The 19,691-nt window shown below is 42.1% G+C and overlaps 1 protein-coding gene across 2 annotated transcripts; it reads left to right on the forward strand.

Moving 5' to 3' along the window:
* Positions 1-13,412: 13,412 nt before the first annotated feature.
* FAM219B (family with sequence similarity 219 member B) lies at positions 13,413-19,538 on the forward strand. Of its 2 annotated transcripts, none has more exons than XM_016144146.2 (5): positions 13,413-13,693; positions 13,894-13,981; positions 14,691-14,768; positions 15,200-15,248; positions 16,753-19,538. In XM_016144146.2, the coding sequence occupies exons 1-5, from the start codon at positions 13,480-13,482 to the stop codon at positions 16,915-16,917; spliced, it is 594 nt and encodes a 197-aa protein (XP_015999632.2). In that variant the 5' UTR covers positions 13,413-13,479; the 3' UTR covers positions 16,918-19,538. The 2 variants fall into 2 exon arrangements, with proteins under 2 accessions (XP_015999632.2, XP_015999634.2); XM_016144148.2 differs by having other exon boundaries at positions 16,756-19,538.
* The last annotated feature ends 153 nt before the right edge of the window (positions 19,539-19,691 follow it).

Consider the following 19,691-nt stretch of genomic DNA (forward strand, 5'->3'; position numbering starts at 1 on the left):
TTTTACATGCTGGAGATTTTTATTATGTACTCGGTTAAACCGGTAGATAGAAAGTGGTTACTGTTTCCTTTGCATCTCAAATTCTGTTGAAATTTCTAAATTTACTTTTTACCTGAGTAAGTCATTTGTGGTATTAGAAACAGATGGGTATTGTGATGAGTTTTGTATGTGCTAACTTTTTTTTCTGGGTTTATTGAAATATAGACAATTAGTTGCTCATATTTACATTGTACCATTCAATTAATTTTTTTCATTTATAGTTGGCATCCAATAATACATTAGTTTCAGTTGTACGGCATAGTAATAAGAGATCTATATAACTCACAAAGCGATCACCCCACTAAACTTAGTACCCCCTTCCCCCTTACATATTTATCACAACATTATTAACTATTTTCATTATACTACACTTTATATCTTCATGACTGTTTTGTAACTATCCATTTGTACCTCTTAATTCCTTTGCCCTTTTTCACCGTACCTTGCAACCTCCCTCCAATCTAGTAGCCCTCAAAACATTCTCAGTATCTATGAGTTTATTTCTGTTTTTTTTGTTGTTGTTGTTATTTTGTTCTTTAGATTCCACATGTACATGAAATCATGCAATATTTGTCTTTCTCTAACATTTCATTCAGCCCAATACCTTCTAGGTCCATCTTTTTTCCATCCCCTTCCTTTTAGTCTGTGTGTGTCTTTTAATCTGAAGTGAGTCTCTTTGTAGGCAGCATGTGTAGGAATCTTGTTTTCTTATCCATTCAGCCACTCTCATCTTTTGGTTGGAGGACTTAATTCTTTTCCATTCTAGTTACTTGTTGATGCAAATGTGTAGTTATTACCATTATTTTCATATTTTTGATACATGTTTTTTATTCTTAAAGAAGTCCCTCCAACATTTCCTGTAATACTGGCTTGGTGATAAATTCTTTTAGCTTATTTTTGTCTGGGAAGCTCTTTTTCTGTCCTTTGACTCTAAGTGATAACTTTGCTGGATAAAGTATTCTTGGTTTTAGATCTTGGGTTCTCATCACATTGAATATTTTGTGCCAAGCCCTTCTGTCCTACATAGTTTCTTTTGTGAAATCAGCTGCCAGTCTTATGGATGCTCCCTTGTAGGTAACTAACTGCTTTTCTCTTGCTGCCTTTAAGAGTCTCTCTTTGTATTTAAACTTTGGCATTTTAATTATAATGTGTCTTGGTGTGGGCCTCTTTGAGTTTATCTAGTTCGGGACTCTCTGAGCTTCCTGGGATTGTATGTCTATTTCCTTTATGGAATGAGGGAAAATTTCCATCATTATTTCTTCAAATAGCTCTTCAACTTCTTGTTTTCCTTCAGATACCCTATGACACAGATATTTCTACATGTAATTGTGTCCCATAGCCTCCTTAAATTATTATTATAGTCTTGGCTTCTTTTTTCTTGCTGTTCTGATTGAGTGTCCTTGGCTTCCCCATCTTCTATATTTGATCCTCTTCTTTATCCATTCTGTTGACTCCCTCTAATATACTCTTCTTCATTTCAGATAATGTATTCTTCATTTCTGACTGGTTCCCTTTTATAATTTCCATTTCCATTTTTATTTTTTATCTCTTTGTTAAAGTTCTGAGTTCATCTACTTTTCCCCTAAGTTCATGGAGCATCTTTATAACCAGTGTTTTGAACTCTGCATCTGTTAGATTCCTTGACTCCATTATTTCTGGATCTCTGTTCTAAAATTTACTATCTTAAATTTTAAGTGTACGATTCAGTGGCATTAAAGTACATTCACATTGTTGTGCAATATCTCTTATATGGTTTCTGCTTCTTTGTATTCTCATTTTGGCTGCCTTTCTATGTCTGTTTCTATGTATTAAGCAAAGCTCCTAAGTCTCCTGGTCTTATTAGCATGGCTTTGCTTAGTAGGTGTCCAGTGGCACAGTCCTGAGAGGGGTTCAGCTGCAGGCCCAGTTTAGCCTCAGCCTGTGCTCCTCCAGGACCACCTGTTAAGATTCATCAAGCAGTCCACAGATGCTATGCTTATAATTGCCTCAAGAGGCCATGTCAGAAACCAAGGACAGCTGCCACCAGTGTGAGTCTTGGAGTTGGCTCAGCAAGGAGAATGGGCTCCCTGCAAGGACACAGCTGGATATGGCTTAGATGGGCCCATGAGTTGGAGGAGGTGGAGTTTCAGGGAACCCTCTGGGCAGAGAGACTTCTGTAATCCAGATTGGCTGAGTCCGCACACTGGGAGGAGGGAGGACCTCAACAGAGGATCAATGGATACTGCCAGCACTTCTGCCTGGGAGAAAGCCTCGCCTCCAGCCCTCACTCCGACAAATCAGTGTCCACCCTGGTGCCACCCGACCCCGTACAGCTGACCTGGCGCTACTTCTCAGAGCAAGCAGGTCCATCACTGTGAAAGTCAGCTCGTGGACACAGCCCTTTTAAGAGGTGTCTGCAGCTGCCACAGCCTCTATCCTACTCAACCGGTAGAGACTGGCAGCCTCACATCTTTACCCCCTACCTTCTACCATTGTAGAGTGATTTCTTGTTTATCTCCCTAGTTGTAGTGCTTCTGTTCATCTCGATCCCAGATGACTTTGCCTGCTGTTTGCTCCGTTTCTGTTACAACTTTAATGTGGTCACAAGAGGGATCAACAAAGCCTCTATTATCTATGCCATTTTTTTTTTCAGATCTCTGTAAATGCTAACTTTTAAACCCCTTAAAATTTGTTATAGCAAAACCTTAGATTGCAGAAATAAGCACTACCTTTTAAATTACCTTATGTATCCCCTTTTCTCTAAGATAAGGATGGCGAACTATAACCTGGGACAAATCCATCCTATCACCTGTTTTTATACTGCTGGTAAACTAAGAATTGTTTTAACGTTTTAAGTTGAAATGTAAATAGTTGAAAAATCAATAAAAATAATATTCTATTACATGCGAAAATCATTAAATTCAGAATTCATTGTCCATAAATAAGGTTTTATTGGAACAACTTGATTTGCTACACCTTGATTTGCTACACATTGATTTGCGTATTATCTATGGCTGCTTTTTTGTCTTTTTAAAAAATTGTAAAGCACGTAAAATTTACCATCTTAAATTTTAAGTGTACGATTCAGTGGCATTAAAGTACATTCATATTGTTGTGCAATATCTATGGCTGCTTTGCACTACAATAGCAGTTGAGTGGTGGGAACAGAGACTTCATCATCCACAAAGTCAAAATTTTTTTCTTTAATATTTTTTACCTGGCCATTTATTGAAGAAGCTTTCCAACCCCTAATCTAAACTGGTAGAATCATTTTCAAAGCAAGCAAATATCTAAATCAAGCCTATTACTAAGAGGCAAAGGTGATTAGGTAAATTAAATCTGATACATTTCTTATTCCCACCAAATGTCTATGCTTCCCTCTCTCATTCCCTCCCCCTCCCTCCACACACACTTTAGTCAAGTTGGATTGACTCCTTTGCTCTTCTGGAGAAAATAGGTATATCTTTTAGCTTGATGGATTCTAGCTCCATCTAAAAGAAGTAAACAGCAAATATTGTTCGCAATGTAAGGAAGACGATCCTTCCATAGGTTTTTGGTGGCTTCTACCCTAACAGAATAGGATTTCTAGCTTTTTCTTTCCTACTCTTCATCTTGAAAAATTTCAGACCAATAAATGGTTTGCTACATTTGTTTTTTACCTAGTTTATATACACACTTTTTTCCCTCAACCATTTGAAAGTTGCAGCCATGAAACTTTACCCCTAAATACTTAAGTAGACATCTAAGAACAAGAATTTTCTCTTCCTACACAACCACAATATTGTTAATATGCTTCCAGAAGTTTGGCATAAAATATGTAGCTTATTTTTCTGAAGAGTACAGGCCAGCGGTGGTGTAGAATGGCCTTCAATTTGCATCTACCAGATTGTTTCCTTATTATTAAAATCCGGTTAAACATTTTTGGCAAGGATATTACAAAGATGATGTGAAATTCCAATCATATCCTACAAGAGGACATGTCACTATGCCCCTAGTATCTTTTTATTATATCTACCTATCAGCTGATGGAAAGTAATACAATGTAGCAATAAGGTGAGAAAATGGAGTTTGGTTTCAGACCTGTGTGCAAATCCCAATCTACTATCCACATGACTGAGTACTTTCCACATACCCTTCCTGTGCTTCAGTTTTATTTGAAAATGGAGCTACCTTGCAGGGTTATAATGAGAATGAAAGATAAGGAAAATTAGGTCTTAATTATTATAATCATCTTAATGATTTTGGTGCTTGGGAAAACAATTTAAGCCTAGCCATTCTTTACTGATCTTTGCTAGGTACCACCACAGTTTTTCCTGTCTGTTTAACTAGATGCCAGGGAGATTTCCTTAGCAGCACACACACAAAAAATCCATCTTCACAGTTTGCAAAGGCATTATTCATTTTGTCTAGTTTTGCATCATTTTCCTACATAGGGGAAGTTTGTTCAAAAAGACAAGTGATACGATTCTGTGCCAGGCTTGGCTCTAGAGCTGTCGCTATGCCTTTATGACTAGCTTTTCTGCCCAGTGTTTTATTTTTAAAATTTTCCCCCGTATTCTTCTCTTTTTTTAAAAAATGATTTTTATTTTTCAATTATAGTTGGCATATAATATTAGTTTCAGATATACAACATAGTGATTAGACATCTATGTAACTCATGAAGTAATCACCTCAATAAATCTAGTACTCATCTGACACTGCACAGGGTTATTACAATGCATTGACTATATTCCTTATGCAATGCTTTATATCTCCATGACTACTTTATTACTACCATTTTGTGCTTCTTAATCCCATCCCCCCTTTTCACCGACCACCCTAAATCCCCTCCCATATGGTAACCCTCAAAATGTTCTCTGTACCTATGAGTTTGTTTTTTTGTTTTGTTTTGTTTTGTTTTGTTTTGTTCTTTAGATTCTCTCATGTACATGAAATTATATGGCATTTATCTTACTCTATCTGACTTACTCCACTCAGCACAATACTCTCTAGGTCCATATGAAATATCTTTTTCCACCCCATTACTTTTAGTCTATGTGTGTCTTTTAATCTGAAGTGATTCTCTTATAAGCAGCTTGTATAAGGGTCTTGTTTTCTAATCCATTCAGTCACCCTATCTTTTGATCACAGCATTTAATCCATTTACATTTAAAGTACTTTTTGATAGATATGTAGTTATTGCCATTATTTATATTCATATTTTTGGTACATATTCTTTTCCTCTTCTTAAAGAAGTTCCTCCAACATTTCCTGTACTACTGGCTTGGTGGCGATGAACCCCTTTAGCTTTTTCTTGTCTGGGAAGCTTTTTATCTGTCCTTCAATTTTAAATGAAGCTTTGCTGGGTACAGTGATCTTGGTTGTAGACACTGGGTTTTCATCACTTTGAATATTTTGTTCCAAGCCCTTTTGGCCTACAAAATTACTGTTGAGAAATCAGCTGACAGTCTTATGGGAGCTTCCTTGTAAGTAACTAATTGCTTTTCTCTTGCTGCTTTTAAGATTCTCCCTTTGTCTTTAACCTTTGGCATTTTAATTATGACGTGTCTTGGTGTGGGACTCTTTGGGTTCATCTTGTTTTGAATTCACAGTGTTTTTCGGACTTGTATGTCTATTTCCTTCATCAGGTTAGAGAAGTTTGCAGTCATTATTTCTTCAAATAGGTTTTCAATTTGTTTCCTCTTTTATGGTTTTGATACCCCTATGATGGGAATGTTGTTGTGCTTGATATTGTCCCAAAGACCCCTAAACTATTCCCATTTTTTTTGGATTATTTTTTCTTGTTGCTGTTCTGATTGGGTGTCCTCTGCTACCCCAGCCTCTAAATTGATGATTCGATCCTCAGCTTCATCTACTCTGTTGATTCCCTCTAATGTACTTTTCATCCCAGATATTGTATTCTTCATTTCTAACTGGTTCTCTTTTATGTTTTCTATCTCTATTTTTGTTTTCTATCTCTTTATTAAAGTTCTCGCTGAGTTCATCTATTCTTCCCCTAAGTTCATTGAGCATCCTTATAACCAGTGTTTTGAACTTTGCATCTGGTAGATTGCTTGTCTCCACTTTGGCTCTTTTCCTAGAGCCTTGTTCTGTTCTTTCATGAGGAGCATGTTTCTTTGCCTCTCCATTTTGGCTGCCTCCCTGTGTTATTTTCTATGTATTAGGTAAGGCTCTTAAGTCACCTGGTCTTAGTAAAGTGATTTAGTAGGTGTCCTGTGGGGCCCAGTAACACAGTCTTCCCTGGTAACCTGAGTGTGGTGCTCAATGTATGTCTCTTGTGTAGGTTGTGTGTGCCCTCTTGATGTAGTTGAGCCTTGGTTGCTGTTGGTACTTCAGTGGGACTGACCCTTGGGCTAATTGGTTGGGAGGGTTGGCCAGTGAGGTGCTGACCCTATGGAGCAGGATTCACTTTAGCAGGGCTCTGGTGGCTGCCCAGTCTGCCTCTTGGGTGTGTCTTCCTCAAATGCAGCCCTGGGTGTTGCTCCAGTACCGTAGCTGGGCAAAGCAGGCCAGTGGGTGTGCCAGCCCAAGGGCCTCCTGAGGGGGGCCCGGCTGCAGGCCAAATTCAGCCACAGCCTGTGCACTTCTGAGGCTACCTGGCAAGAGTCACCAAGCAATCTGCAGATGACTGCTACCTGTGCTGGGCTTATAGGTGCCTCAAGAGGCCAAGACAGAAATCAAAGCTGTCTGCTGCTAGTGCTAGGCTTAGTGCTGCTCAGCAAGAGGTACAGGGTACACTGAGGCCAGATGCTGTTTCTTTGGGCTTTGTGAGCCATTGAGAGATTTTAGGACAGTCTGCAGCAAGAGCCAAGACAGGTCATTTGTATGGAATAAACCATACAAATGGTGGGCCTGCATATTGGGAGAGGTAAGTCTCAGGGGCAGAGCAACCTATGTTATCCAGGGTGATGGAGACTCAGATATGGCGGCTGCCTGCATCCGCATGCTGGGACCAGGGAGGGCTCAATCAAGGAACAATGGATACTTCCAGCACTTCTGTCCCGGAGAAAAATGCCCCTTCAGACCTCACCCTAAAGCCTGACAACTCAGTGTCTCCCTGTGTGACCCTGGAGCTCTTCGAGCAGGTGCCCCACTGCTGGAGCTCAGAGCAAGTGAGTCCATCAGTGAGTAAGTCCAAGTGCGAGCCTTTTAAGAAGAATGTCTGTGACTCCTGCAGCCCTCTGTCTCACTCAGCCATAATCTTCACTGGGTTTTCACAGCCAGAGGTTGTAGAAACTTCTCTTCCCAGTACTGGCACCCTAAGCTGGGGAGCCCAGTGTGGGCCCAGGACGCCTTGCTCTTCATGGAGGGGAGGGTGCTCTGCAGCCAAGATAACCCTCCCGATTCTCCACCACTACATGCCACACAAACAGAACAGGGCCGTTTTGCATCTCCATCCCTCCTACCAGCCACAGAGTGATCTCTTATGTATGTCCCTAGTTGTATGACTTCTGTTCAGCCAGAGCTCAGGTGACTCCCAGTGATAGTTGCTCTGTAGTTTCATTATAATATTGGTGTGGTCATGAGAGGAGGCATGCACAGTATTTACCTTCTATGCCATCTTGGCCAGTCTCCTCGCCAGCATTTTAATTCTAAAAGTATTTTGTTAGAGCAAGTATCGTGCTCTGGATATAGATTCTGCACATTTCTCTCTGAAATTTTGGAGACTGTCATTTGTATTAGTGTGCTAGGGCTGCCATAATAATACCACAGGCTAGGTGGTTTTAAACAACAGTAATGTATTTTCTCACAATTCGAGAGGCTGAAAGTTCAAGATCAAAATGCCAGCAGGGTTGGTGTCTGATGAGGTCTCTCTGTCTATCTTACAGATAGCTGCCTTCTTGCTGTGTCCTCACAAAGCCTTTTACTCTGTGTGCACACATCCCTTAAAAGGGCACAAACCTTATTGGATTAGGGACCCACCCTCGTCTAACTTTAATTACCTCCTTAAAGTTTCTGTCTCCAAATACAATCACATGGGCTTTAGGGTTTCCACATATGAATTTGGGGATGGGGTGGGGGAAATGACACAGTTCAGTCCATAATATTAAAGACACAAACCTGACTGGTAAAAAAAGAAGACAGGCTTTTGAGGCAGATAAGGATTCAATTCTCAACTCTACAACAATGTGGCCCTGTGACCTTCATTTCCTCTTACATATGTAAAGTGGGTACGACAGTCCATATGAGAATGTTCTGAAGATTGGGAAATATCTCTTCCCTAGAGGGAGGTGACATAAATTCATGTTGGGATGAAGGTGAGGTGATCTGGGAGGCCAGAAAGACCTTGAGATTCATTGGCTCCATCAGTTTCCTATGCTCTACCAATATAGGAGAAGTCAAAGGCTAGACGGATGAGGTAGGAAAAGAGCGCCTCAGAAGGAAGTAGCAGAACAAAAAATTCACCCCCCCAATGCGCATAGATACAAAAATCCTCAACAAAATATTAGTAAAGTAAATACAACAATACATTAAAAGGACCTTATACTATGATCAAGTGGATTTATTCTATGGATACAAGAATGTTTCAGCATGCATAACTCAATCAACGTGAAACACCACGTTAACAAAATTAAGCTTAAAAATGGTATGATCATTATAATATAGAGAAAAAGCATTTGACAAAAATGTAACATTCATTTATGATAAATGCTCAACAAAGTAGGTATAGAGGAAATGTACCTCAGCATAATAAAAGCCATACATAAAGGGCAGGCTTTGTTTCAGGGAGCAGGGTATCAAAATACATACATACATACATGCATGAAAAGAAGTCCATATATGAGAAGCCCACAGCTAACATCCTACTCAATAGTGAAAAACTAAAAGCTTTTCATCTAAGACCAGGGACAACAAGGATGTCCATTCTTCCATTTTTATTCAACACAATATTGGAAGTCCTAGCCAGAGCAATCAGGCAAGAAGAAATAAAAGGCATCCAAATTGGGAAGAGAGAAGTAAAACTATCGTTATTTGCAGATGACATGATATTATATATAGAAAACCCTAAAGACTCTACCAAAAAAGAAAAAAACTGTTAGAATAAATAACTTCATTAAAGTTGCAGGAATCAAGATCAATATTCAAAAATCTGTTGCATTTCTATACACTAATGATGAAATATCAGAAAGAGAAATTAAGAAAACAATCCCATTTCTAATTGCATCAAAAAGAATAAAATGTCTAGGAATAAATTTAATCAAGGAGATGAAAGAACTGTACACTGGAAACTATGAGACATTGGTGAAAGAGATTAAAGACAAATAAATGGAGAGAAATCCTGTGCTCATAAATTGGAAGAATTTATGTCCATACTAAAAGATGAAATGTTCACACTAAAAGCAATCTAGATTCAATGCATTCCTATCAAAGTTCCAATGGCATTTTTCACAAACAATCCTAACATTTGCATGGAACCACAAAAGGCCCTAAGTACCCAAAGCAACCTTGAGAAAAAAGAACAAAGTTGGAGACATCAAAGCACCTGATTTCAAACAAAGCTGTAATAATTAAAACAGTATGGTACTGGCATAAAAACAGACACATAGATCAATGGAACAGAATAGAAAACCCAGAAATAAACCCACATATACATGGTCAATTAATTTACAACAAAGGAGAAAAGGATAGTCTCTTCAAAAAATGGTGTTGGGAAAACTGGTCAGCCATATCAAAGGAATAAAACTAGATTTCTATCTTATACTATACACAAAAATTAACTCAAAATAGATTGAAGACTCGAATGTAAGACCTGAAACCATAAAACTCCTAGAGAAAAGATAGGTGGTAAGCTTGACAGTGGTTTTAGCAATGATTTTTTGGATCTGATTCCAAAAGCGAAGGCAAAAAAAGCAAAATAATAAGTGGAACTAAAAAGCTTCTGAACAACAAAGAAAACCACTAACAAAATGAAAAGGAATGAGAGAAAATATTTGCAAATAACATATCTGATAAGAGGTTAATATCCCGTATATACGAAGCTCAATAACAAACAACAAATAATCCTATTTAAAAATAGGCAGAAGATCTTAAAAGGTATGTTTCCAAAGAAGACATATAGATGGCCAATAGGCATATGAAACAATGCTCAACATCACTAACCATCAATGAAATGCAAATCATAGCAAAATGAGATATCACTTCACAGCTGTTAGAAGGGTTATTTGCAAAAAGAAATAACAAATGTTTGCAAGGATATGGAGAAAATGGAACCCTTGTACACTGTTGGCGGGACTGTGTGTGTAGCCACTATGGAAAACAGTATGGAAGGAAGTTCCCTAAAAATTTAAACAGAACTACCATATGATCCAGCAATTCCACTCTGGGTATTTATCAGAAGACAATGAAAATACTAATTTACAAAGATATATGCACCACTGTGTTCATTTTGAATCACTGTTGATAATATGGAAACAATCTAAGTGTCTGATAGATAAATGGATAAAGAAATTATATATATATATATATATAATATACAATTAAGCCATAAAAAAAATGAAGTCTTGCTATTTGTGACAACATGGATGGACCTTGAGACATTATGCTAAGTGAAATAAGTCAGACAGAGAAAGACAAATACCATATGATCTTACTTATATGTGGAATATAAAAGCAAAACAAACAAAACAAATTCATAGATACAGAGAACAGATTGGTGGATGCAGGGGAAAAAAAACCTATTAGAACCAGGGGATGGGTGCAGGAAATCAAAGGGTATAAACTTTCAGCTATAAAATAAATAAATTGTGGGGATGTAATGCACTGCATGGTGACTGTACTTAATTCTGTAATGCATATTTGAGAGTTGCTAAGAGAGTAGATCTTAAAAGTCCTCATAAGAAAAAAAGAAAAAAATTATAACTGTATGGTGATGTGTGTTAACTAGACTTATTGTGGTGATCATTTTGCCATGTATACAAATTTCAAGTCATTATGTTGTACACCTGAAACTAATATAATATTACATGTCAATTATACCTCAATAAACAAAAATTCACCACTGTTCCCCATCCCTACGCCCAATCCCAGATACTTGCCAGTGGACAGGATAACCATAATTCTTGACTGATGAAGATTCATATGTTCCAGGATTAAAGATTAGGGAATGGGTGGGATTCCCATGATTTGGGGCCAAGGATAAAGATGTGACTGCTCAAACAAGGGCAGGAGGGCTTGAAAGCCAGGGTGGAAGTATTTGCTCCTAACAGCCAAGAATTTACCTCCACTCCACCCCACCCCCAATAACAAAGAAGACTGGAATCAGAAACAAGGAGGTGCCTTATCTGTCCAATTCATCATTATATCTATAGGGCCTGAAATAGTACCTGCCACACCTTAGATGAATAAAGCTTTCCTGAACAAAAGATCTGAGGATCCCTAGTACAGCAAGGGAGCCAGCCAGCAGTCACTTTGTGTTAGGGTTTGAGTAGAAGGGGTGAGGAAGAGTGGTTTTGGGTCCTATGTGCTACGGAAGTTCTTGCCCAGGAGACTCATTCCCTTCAACCTAGACTTTACTCTTTGTTGTTTGTTTTGGGGAGTGAAGAGTCATTTATTTTGCTTGAATTCCTAATGAATAAATTTCTTAAATGAGAAAGCGAACTGCCCACATCCAGGCCAGAACAATTGGGCAATCACAATTTCTTCATTAATAAAATGAGCTTGAAAAAAATTTTAACAAATAAATAATAAATGAGTTTGGGCTATATAATTTCTAACATTCCCTCCTATTCCCAAAGTCCTATGGTTCTAAATTAACTAAAAGTTAAAAGTGGAAACAGAACATTAGACAAATATGTATTACTATGACTTTGTGCTAAAAACAAGGGATAGGAAAATGAATAAGGTAGTCCCTTGGGGAGTATAAAGCCAATTGAGAGAATAAACACTAAATACTTAGAACACTGTGTAACCTTTGTAAGGTTACATTTCTCCAGTGCTTACTATATTCCAAGCACTTGACATTTAACCTCACAATACTGTTAGAGAGGTACAATAATCCCCATTTCTCAGCTAAATAAATTGAAACATAAAGAGGTTAAATAATTTGCCAGTAAGTAGTGAAGCAAATAGTCTGGATTCAGGGTTCATGTTCAATCACATAGCAATTAATTGATCACTAATGATGAGACTCAAGAGGGATATAGATAAGAGCGCTCAGACTTTTTTTTACTACAAGTTCCTGGACATTTTGTGACATCAAATAGGTTTTGATCACATTTTCTTCGGCCTTTGGTAAGGTCCGCATCAGTTTAACTAGCATCATAATCATGAGAAAAACCATTTCTTTGGAGTCCACTGGGAGCTGAGTTGAAATTCTAGGTTCACCACTTAACTAGTGAGTTTGACCAAGTCTAAGTCTCATTGTGTAATAGAAGTAACAACCAGCTTCAGTGGGTGGTCAAGAGGATTAAATATTAAGTTCAGCCATATAAAATTACTGTTTCTGGAGGTCAAAACAGAGGTGGAATCTACCAAAATAGTCGGTATTCCTTTGTGCTTCCACGTAAAAAAAACAAAAACAAAACTCCATCCCTAAATTTTTTTCTCTTATCCTTCCTAAGGCATAGTCTAACTCAACTATTTGGGTGGCCCTGGGAGCTCTTAAGTCCTATATTGTTGACATACCCTGTGGAGGCCAATAAATTAGCCTCGGGACAGCCTCATGAGATTTGGCAATTCCTACAAGGATCTGGAGCTTCTTTCTAGCCAGCTACAAACACGTCCCTTGGGGGCCAAAGAAGTCAAGAGCAGTGACAGCTCCGTGCTCTGCCGCACACAGACTCAGAGCACTTTCACCGTCCTTTCTACGGCCTATTTTTATTTTAGCTGTACGACAGTGCATTACATCCACATTTTAAACTGTGGAAACTGAGGACTAGAGAGGGTCTGGCCTCGTCCAAGGTTTCAGACATCGCGTAGTGCTGGGAATCACGTGGGTTCAGCTATAGTTCCATCAGTCCAGGCACTGCCCCTAGTTACGTGACCTCTCTCGGGCCCGTTTCCTTTTCTGGAGAAGAACGCTAATACCTCCCTTTCTCATACAGCCCTTTTCGATTTAACCATAACTCTCCCAGCCCCGCCCTTGGGAGTTCCGGGTTTGGCGATATGACCCGCGAGACACCGCAGAACTATGTGGGCGCAGGGACATAAAGGGCTCGGTCTGCGGGAGCACACTCTCTATGAATACCGATATGTGATTCTGACTACAGACAAACTGGACGCGAGAGCCCCAACTTCACAGAGACAAGAACCGCAGCGCACCGGAACAGATAAAGGGAAACTACTCCGTCCCCACAAAGGCGAAAGAGCTGTGCCACGCCTACAGGAGGCGGGGCCGGAAGCTCGTGTGAGTACGACCCGCGACTGCGCGCTGCCATCTTGTTCAAAGACCGCCTCCCTCCCTGCTGTCGGCTGGTTAGCCACACAGCTGGGCCCCGCAAGTGGGCAGGGCGTGGCCAGGCCATGGCGACCGCGGAGCCCAGTGGGCACGCGGCGCGGGCTTCAACCCCAGGACCTGGGTCCGGCGGGGTTCCGGGCCGCGTGGCAGGAACTGCGGGGGCGCCCTCTAGGCTAAGTGGCCGCAGAGTACCCCGGGTCGGGGAGCGGACCCCGGCGGCTGTGGAGAAGCGGGGCCCGTACATGGTGATGCGCGTACCTTCCATTCAGGCCAAGCTGCGTGAGTGCGGCCTGATGGGCGTCTCTGCCTGGGCGGGCTGCCGTGTCCCCCGGGCGGGCTCCGGAGCTCCACTGGGGCGACCTCGGAGGGGCACCTGCTGCCTGTTCCCGAAAATATGTTCGGCGAGAGTGGGTTCCTGGCGTTTGGGAGAAACGGCGGAGTGGGGAAGACTCCGCTGACCCGGGCCCTTTGACTTCCAGAGAAGCACCGGGACCTGGCCAAGGCCGTTCTGCGAAGAAAAGGCATGCTGGGGGCCTCGCCGAACCGCCCCGATTCTTCAGGGAAAAGGTGTCAGCAGGCGCCACCTCTTCTGTGCAAGCAGTTTCCAGAAAAGGCCTTAGTCCTGGGTCTGGGAGACAGAGGCCTCACGTTTAAGGCCGAGCTAGGGATTCCCCTGACGCCAACGTGTCAGGTTCACTATTTTAAAGTAGGAAGAAGAAAGACCTTTTTTTTCCTTTTTCCTTTAAGGATGTGATGGTGTCAGGGAAAGGACTTTCTTTGGAATTAGAGAGTTTTGTCAGGGCAAAGAATCATTCATTAAATGAGGAGCATGATGGCTGTATCTCTAGGACTGAGGATGGAGAGCAGTGTGGAAACAGCTAGTGCTGTGTTTTTAGTAAAACAGTGGTAAGCTGAGGGCTGGGTAGGACCTTATCCAGTGCCTCTCTTACAGATAAGAACTGAAACTCAGGTGAAGGGATTTGTCTAAGGAGTTGCGGTTTTTCTGTACTCTGGTTAAATAAATGTAGGGAGGGTTTGCTTTTCCCGATTCAGAAAGAAGGTGCACCTTTCCTCTGAAGTAGTAGGCGGAATGGTGTGAGGAACTCCATATTCTGAGGAGCTGTAGCCAGATACATGGCTGGCATTGGTGGGTGTGTGACCAGATAGAAGGCAAGTCAGGAGTACAGTCAGTTTTTTACATAAGAGCAAGTACTCTGGCTTTCTCTGTAAATGCTGGTGCTCATATCTGCATGACCTCTTTCCCGTCTCCCCTCAGGTCAGTGAAGTTTAATAAGGGCTATACTGCTCTTAGTCAGAGTCCAGATGAAAACCTGGTGTCCCTCGACTCTGACAGGTGAGTGCTCTCCTTGGAAATATTCCTTGGGGAGTGAGTTGGGTAAAACAGCAGATTGCTTGTGCCTTTGCTAGTTCCCTATCTCTTCCAAGACCCTTCATGCATATTCCAGGGCTGTCTTTAGAGCACTATCTCTTCCCAAGATGGCTTGATTAGAGGACTCATGCTGCTCTTGGAGATTTGGAGCACCAACCTTGTACGGGGGAAATCATCCTGCCTTATGTCTTGCACTGTTAGTGACAGTAACCCTGTCCCTGCTGGAGCCATTGAAGAAACCATTTGTACTTACAGCAGATTCTGGGCTTGAGTTCTATGGTGTGTGGTCTTTGCTTTATAAATCCTGCAGATGCCCTTGCATGCTCTCCACCTGGCCATATGCAGCTGTGCTCTATAGGCCTCCCACTGAACTGACTATCTTCCTCTTCTCCTAGTGATGGGGAGCTGGAATCCAGATACTCCTCCGGGTATTCCTCTGCAGAGGCAAGTCCAGAATGCCTTCCTGTGTGGGGCCAGGCTTCAGGCGGTGTCACCACCACTGCTAAATGCTTGTCCGGTGCCTGCTACATGCATGGCACTATGCCAGACTTCGGTTGGTTCTCCCAGTTTTCTACACTGCCCCGCCCCGCCCCGCCCTTCACCCAGCAGAGGTATAGGTATCTGAGGAGAGCTGTTGAAAATCCAAAAGACCATAGCCCCTTAGGGCTGGAAATGACCTCACAAGTCTTCTAGTCCAGGCCACCATTGAGAACAGGAATCTTTTAGATATATCCCAGATAAGTGTTTCCCAGCCTCTGCTTGCTTGGATGCTTCTTATAATCGGGTACTCACTACCTCTAAGAAACCTTGCTGTCTGCCTTCCCTCCAACACATATGCACAATTCTTTCTTCAGGGAGCTCTTAGAGCTAAGTCTTCCTTATTAATTTGAAACGTCTCCTGCAGCCTGGACTCTGGTCCTAGGCCTGTCCTTCAGTAACTCATAGTTACTCAGTTACTGGAGGACACACAGTAACTCATAGTCTCATACAGTAACTCATAGTCTCCTTTTTTATTGTCTCGCATCTGAGATCAGCATTCTTGTCTCTCCCCTAGCCATCCTCCACCAAGCTTGCTTTCTTCCAGGCCAAATGTCTATTCTGTCAGTTGTTCCATCCATGGGAACTCAGACTAAGATACTCTTGGGCTGGCCTTTTGGACATGTTTCCAGAGTGATCATCCCAGACAGAAACAAGGGACATAAAGTTCTGGCATATGTAGCTTACTGCCTATGACAAGTGAAGTGCTGGGGACATGAGTGTACACCACTGGTATTATTCTCCTGGAAACCCTTGGCTACCCCTGAGTTTCTGCTAAAGAGAATAGAGGCAGCTTGGAAATTGTATCCTCCTTCAATAGCTGGGTGCCTAAAATTGTTAAAACTAAGAAAAGAAAAATTAGCCAAAAGCCAGAGAAAGTCCTACACTAGTCCAGTCTGATTTTCCTTCTGCTCAGCAGAACTGGTAAAGCCAGGTTGACAGGTTCCACTTTGCAAGGAATGAGTTCTGCTGGTACTGAAGGACAACATGTCTAACCAGCAGTGTAGACAGAGCCGTTCTCCACCCTATTCTACTCTAAGTCATATTCCTCTACTATTCTGTCTCATCGTTCTATCACTGGCATATATTTTTCAGTCTTCTTAGAGACCAGTCTGAGTTCCCAGGGGGAAAGGTCAGAGCATTGATTTTCAAACAATCTAGAATCTTGTATTTATGTCAGATGCCTCAGTATTCTTTAGAGAGCACCTTCCCTGAGGTTCAAGACAGTGCAGCCTGGACAGTACTGGCTCAGGTGCTGCTGCCTGAGGCACAGGTAGGAAAAGTTGGTACTTCCTCCTATAGTCCAGGGATTTGTGGGTTTGTCCTGAGGGTGGAGCTTGGACTGGAAGCTCCAGTAAGGGAAAGTTATTTCTGCTTTGCAGCCTGGCTTACAATTCTCTCCTGCTCTTAGCAGGTGAACCAGGATGTGAGCCGCCAGCTGCTCCAGGATGGGTATCACTTGGATGAGATTCCAGATGATGAGGATTTGGACCTCATTCCACCCAAGCCTATGACCTCCTCCACGTGCTCCTGCTGCTGGTGCTGTCTTGGGGATTCCTCCTGTATTCTCCAGTAGACAACATAACCCCCTAAAATGGGTCCTGCCCATCATGCCTGCAGAGCCCTTTCAGTTCTTCATAGGTCACGGAGTGCAGTGGGAATTGCTGTTTGCCCCAATCACTGGAGGCATGGACCTTCTGGGAAGGTCAGTGACCTGCAGTTACCCCTTACCTGGTGCTTCTCAGGCCAGAGGCCCTCATCCAGGTGATAGGGTGAAACAGGTGCAATTCTGCAGATTTTCTTTACCGTTGGAACAGAGTTTGGCAAAACCACTTTAATAAGGGCAGGAATAAGAAATTTTGGCTCTTAGGGTGAGTGACAAAGCTGGCTAAGAAAAACACTTGAAGACATCCTGACTGGTATTTGTCATGCTCTTTGGAAGGAAAAAGAGCTTTTGTGCCCAGGCTGTGCTGGATGGTGTGTGGAGACAGAAAATAGCACTTTGTGGCTTACAGCTGGGAACCTTTGAAAAAGAATATAACTTGGGACCAGTTTTAAGAAATTCCTTAAGCTCTCCTACTCTTCCTAACTCCAAGAAAAGTTATATGTTTGCTCTTTCGGACACTGTAGAGCAAGGCTCTTTGGTCCTGTCTCACTGGCAGGGAGGACAGCAGGAATAAGGCTTCCAGAATCTCTGAACCCAGAGCATCCCTAACTGCTTCAAATGCCTGGGTAGGTTTAGTGACTCTGGTCAGCCCTAGTTAGAGAAAAATTGCTCCACTATGTATATATTTGTCTTTCATTAGTCACCATTCTTTGCCTTTGTCTTAGCTAGTTTTCCTACCCAGTCTTTGAGCTAAAGGTTGGGTGAGGACGTCTGCTTTACATGCAGAAGGTCCTGGGTTTGCACCCCAGTGGAGCCATTGTCTATGGTCTATGGCCATGCCACCCTGAACAAGCCCAGTGTCTGATCTTGGAAGCTAAGCAGGGCTGGGCCTGCTTGGATGGGAGATCACCTAGGAAGACCAGGTGCTGTAGGCATAAATAATAATTTTAAAAAATAAATAAAGGTTGGGTGAAAGGATTGGAGCTCACCCCAGAAGCCTCTAGTTTTTGGTTACCAGAAGAGGGAGCTGCAGGGAGTGGTCAGGTGCCTTCCTATTTGTTTAGCTTTTTAAACTGGAGAAATAGCAATGGATGAGACGTATACTGGTATAGCTGTTTGGCTTTCACATAGATGGAGGCACACAGACAGGACGAAGAGGGACCTGTGCTGGCTCCCAATGCCCCTGAGTTGTTAATCTGTCATTGCAGAGGGCCGTCCTTCACCCCAGTGTGAGCCATTCTATTGTGTCTAGCTCTCCAGATTTCTCTGACCACAGCATGGGCCTCAGTGGATATTCAGATTGGACTGTAAACCTCTGGGTGCAACAGATCTCTCTCAATCCCCAGTGTGGACACAGCAAAGACAGGCATAATCCCTCCCTGTGACCTCTTCTAGATAGCATCTCTTGCTGGACTAGACCTCTTCCCTAAAATGTAGTTTTAGTTTTTTTTTTGTGGGAGGGCGGGGGTGCCTTACCTAGAACCATGATGAGGGCTAAATTAGTGGACAGGGTTTCCATACTAAGGGGCATGGTAGTCAGGATTGGAGTGTGGCACATGGGAAGTGCCTGGCCTATTGCCTCATTTGATGCCCTACAGCTGCTAGGGGTATATGAGGGATGGCATGGTTTCTTACACTACCACATGAGGTGATTGAAAGGATGAGAATAAAAAGACTATTTGTTAGGCATTTACCCTCATGAGGATAGTCCTATAAATGTGAGCATTTATCTTGGTGGGCATTAGCTTTTCTCAAATCATAGAAAGCTGGGAGAAATATATGGTGTCCAAGTGGCTGTGGCTAACTTTTATTATACAATCTAGGAGTATCACAGTAGGAGGAAATGGGATGGAAACCAGAGGCACCTTACACTGGGGTCTGAGGAATAGGGGAGGCAGATGGCTATTCTATTTTGGAATGGGGCTCTGACTCTACACAGGGAGTGAAGACATCTCCATTCTGAACCCTTTGCCCATCCAGAGAGACTATCAGGCCTTTCTGGTTTCTGCAGAGGTAAAGTGTACACAAAGGGCTCAGATGTAGGATAGTGTAAAGACTGGTAAGGGGAAACCTAGTGGGGGCCAAAAAGTAACTGTGGCAGCCAAATGCAGGGCCACTTTTCTTTAGGGGAGTTGGTTTGGACAGTAACCTAAGCATTTGGCAGGCGTTGGAGAGGGTAGCAGCAAAATCCCAAGACCAAGGCCTTCCAGGTGGTTGCTGCTATTAATCAACACTAGTGTGTCTGGCTGCAGCTGTCCCTAGAGAGGCTGTTCCAGAGCTGGTTGACCCTGTGTGGGAGGCATTACCTTTGGAAGAAGTTGTAGGAACCTGGAATGGAGGATGGTGTACACTGAGGCAGGACAAAATGGTTTGTTTGTTTGGGTATAGAGGTCAGAGGCACTAAGAACCAAACTGCTATAATTCAGAGTGCTGGGTATTTTCCAGGTGACAGTGCCCTGGGGAGGATTTATTCAGGCTTACCTCACAGGTAGGAGTGGTACTGTGTACTATTTACAAAGTACTTTACAAACTCTTGGCTTAAGTTTCTACAGCTCTGTAAGTTTATAATAAATACAGTCATGTGAGTTGAAGCTGTGTGTTGGAACCGGACTTTTAAGAAAGGCCTAGGCTACAGTCATTGTCCCTTATAAATTCTGAAATGAAGAAATAGCCTAATATTTCCCAACTGTGACCATTCCCCCCAGCACCTCTTCTCCTTTCAGCTGTTCTCAATGGGCATTTTC

This window comes from Rousettus aegyptiacus, unplaced genomic scaffold (assembly GCF_014176215.1).
Source record: "Rousettus aegyptiacus isolate mRouAeg1 unplaced genomic scaffold, mRouAeg1.p scaffold_m13_p_3, whole genome shotgun sequence".
In the NCBI taxonomy this organism is placed as follows: Eukaryota; Metazoa; Chordata; class Mammalia; order Chiroptera; family Pteropodidae; genus Rousettus; species Rousettus aegyptiacus.

Bases quoted from the DNA above. Each gene is read 5' to 3' on its own strand.
- FAM219B (XM_016144146.2), top strand. From the start codon at position 13,480: ATGGCGACCGCGGAGCCCAGTGGGCACGCGGCGCGGGCTTCAACCCCA. The intron at 14,769-15,199 runs GTGAGTGCTCTC...CTCTTCTCCTAG, and splicing joins GTGTCCCTCGACTCTGACAG to TGATGGGGAGCTGGAATCCA. The intron at 15,249-16,752 runs GCAAGTCCAGAA...TCCTGCTCTTAG, and splicing joins CCGGGTATTCCTCTGCAGAG to CAGGTGAACCAGGATGTGAG.